The sequence below is a fragment of the Aulonocara sp. 'chitande type north' Nkhata Bay genome, linkage group LG20, assembly GCF_057382095.1.
Source record: "Aulonocara sp. 'chitande type north' Nkhata Bay isolate Kocher_YH1m ecotype deep benthic linkage group LG20, A_spYH_male_GT1.1, whole genome shotgun sequence".
Classification (NCBI taxonomy): domain Eukaryota; kingdom Metazoa; phylum Chordata; class Actinopteri; order Cichliformes; family Cichlidae; genus Aulonocara; species Aulonocara sp. 'chitande type north' Nkhata Bay.
Genome location: NC_141363.1, coordinates 36336913 through 36345747, shown reverse-complemented (window position 1 = coordinate 36345747; position 8835 = coordinate 36336913). Strand labels below are relative to the sequence as shown.

The 8835-nt window shown below is 43.1% G+C and overlaps 1 protein-coding gene across 1 annotated transcript in view; it reads left to right on the top strand.

Moving 5' to 3' along the window:
* The first annotated feature begins 7240 nt into the window (after window positions 1–7240).
* The window catches only part of nol4la (nucleolar protein 4-like a), a 35639-nt gene continuing 34044 nt past the window's right edge, over window positions 7241–8835 (top strand). Inside the window, exon 1 of the mRNA XM_086276894.1 lies at window positions 7241–8051. Coding sequence (XP_086133020.1) covers window positions 7710–8051 — 342 coding nt within the window. The 5' untranslated portion in view covers window positions 7241–7709. The remainder of the gene's footprint in view (window positions 8052–8835) is intronic.

The following is an 8835-nucleotide window of genomic DNA, read 5'->3' as shown; positions in this document are numbered from 1 at the left end:
AAGACCGCACCGAGTGCCATCAGCTGAAAACAGGAAAGTGAGGCTACAATTCACAGGAGCTCATCAAAACTGGACAACAGAAGACTGAAAAAACTGATGACTTTGCGACATTCAGATGAATAACACCATATCACAAAGCTCAGTTAATCTCAAACTGGTATCCCGGACATGAAAATGAGTCCACTGGACTCAAATGGCCTTCACGGTCATCGGATCTGAGTCCAACAGAGCACCTTTGGGATATGGTGGAGCGGGAGATTCACATCATGGATGTGCAGCTGACAAATCTCCAGCAACTGTGTGAAGCAATCATGTCAATATGATCAAAATCTTAGAAGAATGTTGAATCTGCGCCATGAAAACTAAAGCGAGCTCTGAAGGATCAAGGGGTCCAACCCAGTACTAGCAAGGTTTGCCTAATAAGTAGGTGGTATAAACTAGTCCTGGTAAAACTGACTAAGCTATTTTCAGTACTTAAACCACCGAAAATAACGAAAACGAAATAACATTAATTATTTCCTTCAGTTTATTGTGCATGAGTGGAAACGCTAACCATTTATTCTGAAAGGGAACATAAAACATAAGAGTGATTCAATACAAAACAAAAACAATATATGATGATCAAGACACACAAATGAAGCAGTTGATCATTTGCGTGCATTTTTTTCTTTAACGTTTACATCTTATGTAGGACAGGTACGCTTCAGAATGGGGGACACAAAGAAGGTGCAGTTTTCAGCTCCTCCATCAGGAGGCACTAGCCATCAAATTGTCACTCAGACTTAATCACGCCCGCAGATCAACACCGGCGGAGCAGGGTAAACTTGTCATCCTAACTGAGGCTGATTCACCATCACTCCCCCTCAGTGCGCCTGCCTCTCATCCTCTTATTCAGTCTCACACTCTCAGCTCTGTGCCGCTGTCTGTCTCCCCGTCTCTGTTTACTGTGAGGCCGCCCCCTGTATGTCCTCCCTTAAGCTCTGCTCAGGTTCATCCAAGACAGATTTTGTTTGTTTACGCTACAACTACACAAGAAATCTTGTTAGCAGTGCAAATACCCCCGAGGAGAAAACCTTGAATGTAGCATTCAGAGATACCATCAGTGCTTGCGATACCTCTGCTTACATGTTGTAGTGAATTAGAGTTTCCGTGTTCTCAACTTGAATATTTATATGAGTGGTGTAGCGTGAAAATCCGGGCTCCCTGAGTGGGCTCCCTTCTTTTTTAAGTACATCTAGTGGCACATATGAAGAAGCTGTAACACCTCAACAGTCACATACCCCGTTTTTACTCAAGAAAAACCCAGATGAAGCATTTTGTTTTATGAAAACAACAGAAAAGATAAGAAATCCCTGGATACAGTAAACACACTTTTATTAAAAATAAGGATCTGTTTGTTGAAAGTCTAAAAGTGCTTACACCTGAAGCATGTCTGCTCTTTGAAAATCAATGGTCTCCTTTAAGACTGACATACCAGAAATAGCTTAACTAAGACTTTTTTTTTTAAACCTTTTTATTTAAAATCTTCTTCTGCACAGACAAATTAAGGGAACACTCAATCCTCACAGTATAACACAAAGTCAGTAAAACTTTAGGTTTTATCTATCTGAGGAAGCAGAATTAGCTTCACGTGTTTTAGTGCAAATGAAAGTGACACCAGGTGCACTGGAGAGGCAACAAGGTGGTGGCTAAGGACAACTGCTCTCTCCTTATCCCGCTTGAGCAATTTGCCTTTAGTTTTACTTTTTGCTAGTGTCCTTATCTCAGGTAGCCCAGCTCCTCCATGATGGCACATCCACATGTGTCTTGCTGTGTCTTCCAGCACAGTCTCGAGAGTATGGAGGAGATATCACGAGAGGGGCCATTACACGAGGAGAGCTGGAAAGGTCATGAACCCAGCAGCAGGACCGGGATCTGCTCCTTTGTGTGAGAAGGAAGAGGAGGAGCATACTAAATGACCTCCAGCAGGCTATTCGTGCGTGTTTCTAGTCAAACTGTCAGGAACAGACTCCATGAGGGTGGAATAAGGGCCTGACGTACTTTAGTGGGACCTGTGCTCACAGACCAGTGTCATGCAGCTCTGTTTATGACATGATAAGATTACAATATAGACTGGATCTGTAGTGTTATGTTTTCTTATGAAAAACAAATGACTAGAACAATGACCCTCCAATAAATTCTGACAATCGTCTTCTAGGATGAGTTCTTACCACTTACAGCCATCTTGGTCACACAGCTGGATACATAAAAGCTGGATTTACGGAATCACCAGTCACATCAGATAAAAACTGCTTTAAATAGTTTGCTGACCTTGCTCCAGAATAAGGTTTTAAAAAGCTTTTCCCCTTGAAAGTTAGAGGACCCCATCAAAAAAAGGTGTGTAAAAAACATGGATGCAATGGATTTCAAATGTCATAAACCTATATTTTATTCACAACAGAGGATAAAAGACATGCCAAATGTTTAAATCAAGACATTTTACTATTTAATGAAAAATGTTAGCTCATTATGAATTTCATGCCAGCAAAATCTTTTAAGAAAGTTAAGATAGGAGGCAAGAAAAGGCTGGAAAAGTAAGTGGTACTAAAGAGAAACCGCGGGAGAAGTTGGTAATATTGCTGGGTATAAAAACAGAATCTTAGAGAAGCACACTTTCTCAGAAGTAAAGTTGGGCAGAGGTTCACCAATCTGGAACAAAATGCACCTGCAAAGTGTGGAACAATTTTGGAATGCAAAGACTGAATATTTCATCACCTACAGTTCATGATATGATCAAAAGATTCAGACAATCTGGAGAAATCTCTGTGTGTGAGGGACAAGTGTGAAATTTAATACTGGATGCCTGTGATCTTCGGGCCCTAAGGTGGTCCTGCATGATAAACCATAATTTAATCACTGCATGGGCTCAGGAACACGTCCAGAAAGTGTCTGTGAACATGATTCATCCACAAATACAGATTAAAGCTCTGTGATGCAAAGAAAAATCAATATGTGAATATGATCCAGGCCAAAGCAAAGTGGAAAACTGTTCTGAGGTTCGATGACTCAAAATCGGACATTCTTTTGGAAAACATGGATGCTGCATCCAAATAAAGAGGACAGCAACCATTCAGATTGTTATCAGCGCTCAGTTCAAAAGCCTGCATCTTTGATTCTATGGAGGTGCATTAGTGCCCAAAAAAATCTTTAGCTTGCACATCTGGACTTGCACCAGAAAAGCAAGGTGCCAAAACGTATAAACAGGTTTCAGAGCGACATATGCTCCCATCCAGACAATGTCTTTTTCAGGGAAGGTGTCCCATGTTTGAGCAGAACAACGCTAAACTGCTGCTGTTACTACAGCATGGCTTCATATTAGAAGACTGCTGCTGAACTGGCCTGCCTGCAGTTAGTCCTCTTACCAACATTTGGAAACCAAAAACAGGACAAAGAAGACCCAGGACTGTTGAGAGGCTGGAAGTATCTATCAGACAATAATGGGACTACATTCCTCTCCCAAATGTCCAGCAGCTGGTCTCCTCAGTTCCCAGATGTCTGTGGACTGTTGTTAAAAGAAGAGGGAATTTTACTTGGTGTTGCTGCCACCAAATGTTTGGACTTGAATTCCACCACCGCCTTAGCAGTTACATACCTCTCACATAGATTTCAATTCATGGTCCTTTGAGTGCCATTTCTTTCTATTATAATGTCTCTGATTGTGAATCCTGCCTCCACCAGCGGATAGCACGCTGACAACATCGCAAGGGGCATTAGCAGGAAAGACTAATTTAATAGAGACAGCGCTGCGTGTGGACAGTGAGGTCGATAAAAGAGTTGAGTTGAAGCAGCAGTTATTGAGGTTCAAGCAAGGGTGTGAAAATGCTGTCATCCTGCCTGTGTGTCGAAAACTTGGGTTTTATTTTTGAACGTGAGGTATCTCAGCGCGAGACAGCCCTTGCTGTGGCCCCCCAGGACAGCAGCAGTCCACCTCATGGTGAACAGAAAGCGCTCAGTGGGAGATTGTGAGCATAATTACAGCAGTTTTGCCTCATTAGGAGTGAGGAGGCATGACCCTGCCCAGAGGTCCAACAGCTGACGCGCACGGATGGTGGCGCTGAGAGATGTTCTTGGCTCACAGGAAGCTACGAGGGCAATCTGAGTCCTGAATCCTTTAATATGTGCGAATTCTGCAGTCCTTTTTGTCACGCTGTAAAATTACAAGCTGTGCATTCATTATGTTACATATGAGTACAGATCTACCAACAGTTTTACCAAAAGAGCTCGAAATATAAACAGCAAGTACTCATTTGGACTTCCTGTGAGATAAAGCTACGTGTTTACCACTGTTTGCTCTTTCACCCTTTCAGTTTCCAAGAATCTTTAAAGTATGTTACATACTAGATGATTTCAGCTCTCCAGGGCTCAAAACATCCTTCAGATAAGAAAAATCCAATATGGTAAAATCACAGGGTAATAACATGCCCTGTGTGGCTTAGCACAACACCGATGTGATTTATGGGTTAACAACCGGTCAGCTGTTTCTACAATAGAAGCTCGAGTTTAACCTCAAAACAATAAAAATGATGGTAAAGTTCTGCAAATATGTGCAGATGTGGAACTAAAACCTGTGAATGACACATAAGACAACATTCAGAGATAAAGCAGAGAATAACACACAGGCAAAGCAACCACATGTCCCTGTTTTTTATCCACAGGTGAACCAGCCTTGTTGCCTGAGCCCCTTTCGACCCAGGTTAATCTAATGCATGATAATATGAAAGGTTGGAACCAGTTATATTACTGGGATCAAGATGACCCAGATTCTTACTAATGTATGTACTAATGTACTAAAGCATCACATTTGATAGCATAAACAGAGACAAACACATGGCCTGCAGGGACAAATTGTGCCTCTGATGGTTTTGTAAAGTGTGATGAAAGGAAAGTGGGGAGAATTTTTTGTCTTTCGCTCTATTTTGCAGTTAAGGACGGTTTGTCTTCCAGTTTGTTCTTTTCATAAAAGCCAGAGATCTGAATTATTGTCAGTTTTACAGACATTACCTAAAGCCAGACATGTGAGACAGAAATAAAAGTTTTCTTTGTGATGACAGCACAGTGTGAGAATTTGTCTTTGCTTGTTGATATTAAATGAAGGGAAACATTTTGAAAGTGTTTTATCTCAACACCTCAGGTGAAATATAAAACATTACCATATTCAAAGTGGTGCAAAAAACATTAAGTTTAAATGAATCAAAAGAAAATAAATGCAGATATTTTGATAACTCAGTAATTGTAATTTGAAGATGTTCACCTAAACGGTGAAAATCTAGAAGTCTCACTGTTCTATAAAATATTTCTATTATTTTATTCTATAAAAAACTATTTTATAGACAGAATAATTAATTTAAAAAGAAAATCAGATTGTGGTAGATTAAAGTGACTGTTGCAGTCTCATGAAACAGCATAAAAATGGGGTGTAAGATAGTTTTCCACATTAAACTCACCTGTACAATACCAGCTGTTCATTGGTAACTGAAAAAAGCATACCTCTGCTATGCTTCTTTTCTTTTGTGTCTGTTTCGAGCAGGTTTAATAACATCACAGCCTGCTGATAAGATCATTTATAAAGATTTTACTCTCTCAGTTCTGATTAGGATGAAGTAAAAATTACACTTTTTGCTGGAGTTTCTCAAAACGCACTCCTTGTGATGGGGACAGAGTGGCTTCACTCCTTTGTCCACTCTCACAACACCCTTTAATGTTGATGGATCTTTCCTTTGCAACATAAAGCACAATCAAGCCACTGTTGCTATGAATCTGTGCTATATATATACATATATATAAAAAACTGTGCTGAAGAAGTGCTGCAGAATTTCTCAGAAAGTTGCACATAAGAACCTCCACTCCCGGAGAACACCAATTTACTCCCTGAGTGCAAGTTTTAAGTAATAACAAACTGAATGTTTCTGTCCTAAACTCAGCATTTCAAAATAAAAGCCTGTGTTGAGACGTGGCGTCTCCCCTGAGAGATGGATGGGCAGCTCCCAGAGCGTATCCTGCATGCAGGCCAGTCCTGATAGAAGACACAGCACGAGACCACATGATGAAACGAAATGAAAGCTGGCGAAAGCCTCGGTCACTCAACACGCATGCATTCACTCACACACACACACACACACACACACACACACACACACACACACACACACACACACACACACACACACACACACACACACACACACACAACATGTGAGTGAGCTCGTTTTTCTTTCTTTCCCTGTATCTGACAATCTGAGCTTCTCGTCATTCAGTCGTGGTGTGGCTTCTCGGCCCATGCAGCACACCGTTGTCTGAGTCAGGATGGAAAGATGAGGACGGGGCATCCCACTCACCCTCCGCACGGCCGGAGACACTGCTGCGCTGCTGTCATGGCAACAGCAGCAGTCACCACCGCCAGCATGGGCCTGTAATGCACAGGCCAGGAGGAGTCACACACAAGCGCGCGCGCGCGCACACACACACACACACACACACACACACACACACACACACACACACACACACACACACACACACAAAGAGAGCACGACACACGGTAGAAAACTGCACCGAGGAGGAAACCACTGATCCTAAATGAGCCTGTTTTTCCTCTAACATCTGTAGACACGCGCAAGCTGGGTTGTTCAAACACTGTCACTAAACATAAAAGTCACAAATAATCTCATTATTCTTTGTTCGGAACACATTTTTCTTTCTTTTTATTGTTTTTGAAGATTTCATCGTGAATATAAATAATGTTCTTAAGCTGACTTCCAAAACATACATTGATATTTTATTCAGATTTAACGCCCATTTAAAAAAAAAAAAAAAGAACAAAAAAAAGCACTTTATACATTATTGGAATCACACTCTGCGTAAAGTATTTCCTATTTAAAATCCTTCATCGGTGTTTTTTTAAAGAATGATTTCTGCCTCCACCCTCTTCCATCCTCCGTGTCTCCAAATCGGACATTTTCTCTGCGGCTGGGCAACATAAAGCTACTTGTAAACCGCAGGCTTTGCAGCAAATTACCAGTGTAATGCAGATTTGAGTGTGTGTTGTTTTTTCCCCCTTTACGTGGTAGAAAAAGCCCACAATGCAAAAGCTAATCCCATTCAAACAGGTGTTAGGAGCAGAAACAGTCCCAGGTGGCGCATGTTGATCGGATGCATGGCCATACAGGGGTACACTCTGAGCATCTTTGCGCTTTTTTCGAGGGGTTGAGCAACCCGCATTCGAAAATAGTGTTGTCTGTTAGAAAGTAGGTCGATAGGAACTGAGAGAGACGTTTGTTTCCACGCTTTTGTCTGTGTTCTTTGTTGTTTAGCGAGGACTGTGGGCTTTTTTTTCATAGCCTACCCTTGTGTGGAGCGTTTTACGCACAGGTGGGAGATACCCGCTCAGCATAGGACAGCCCCCCTTTCTGCTCCTCAGCGGATGATGTGAGGAAGTGACATTTTTCACTGCTGCGGTTCGGGACAGCACTGCTCCTCTGCAAACAGGTGTGCTGCTGTCCGGGTCAGTTTGACTGAGAAGCCACAGAGAGGTAGCGTCCCCAAACCTGAACCGAGCCTCCTGGACGCGGGACAGCGGGGACCAGAGGAGAAAGACATCCACCCGTTCAAGTCTGTTCTTTATTAGCCTGGGCTGTTTGAACGGTTTCAGACAGAGAGGGAGAGGGGGAGCAATGGCAACGAAAAAGGCGTGCGTGGAGGCACCCAAAAGGAGCCGGAGTCCGGTCGTTTTAGAGGCGGAGATGTTCAGTGAATTTCAGGACTGGTGTCTCCGGACTTATGGAGACTCCGGTAAAACAAAGACCGTCACCCGGCGAAAATACAACAAAATCATGCAGACACTGTTGCAGAACGACGAGTCGGATGGCGTTTATGTCGACAACAGCCACATCAACGCCAAATTCAAATTCTGGGTGAAGTCTAAAGGATTTCAGGTCGGGACCAACGTTTTGGGAGAGCACAACAAGAAAGGAGCTCCAGGGAAGCCCGTTTTATACGTCCCGGTCAAGTCAACGGTAAAGTGTGTGTGTGTGTGTGTGTGTGTGTGTGTGTGTGTGTGTGTGTGTGTGTGCGTGCGTGTGCATGCTTGTGCATATGTGTGTGTGGCACAGAGAGGGAACGTGCGTGTACATGAGCATGAGGTGTCCCGTCGCCGCCTATAAGTTATCATTATATCAGGGTGCACACATGCACCTGTCACACGGATAAAACGCCAACTTGAAATGTTTTGTCGTCCCGTCTCGCCCTCATCCCTGCCGATGAAGCTTCACTTTGTCCACATCCCAACCAGAACAGCCCTACTGTCATCCCTTGCTGCCATAGCAACGCCGGTGCCTCCTGGCAATCGCATTTGAAAAAACAAAACAAAAAAAAAAAAAACAGGGAGTCGAGGCTATCAAGCAAAAGCATCTCACCAGCGAGGTTTAAGTCCTGTCAGCGCTGCCGGGTGCAAAGCACGAGATAATTTACTTACTGACAGCATTTTGCGTGAACCTTGCAGTTCGGGTCTCGTGTAGCCCGGTATGGTGATGCTGTGCGCGCGCACGTGGATGCAGCGGCATGTTGGTGGGTCTGTGTCAGGTTGCTCTGGTGTTACCAGCTGAGGAGCTGCAGAAGCTTCTTCTTCTTTCTTTTTTTTAAATCCAAACTTAAGATGATCACGTTCAGCGTTTTTCATGCCGAGAAGCTCAGCAGGTTTCATTGTCAGCGATTCATCAAAGGACACACGCACTCACTGTCCCATCTAAACCAAGAAGCACGCGCTGTGTCCGTGCGTCGACCTGGCTGATTTTTCTTTCT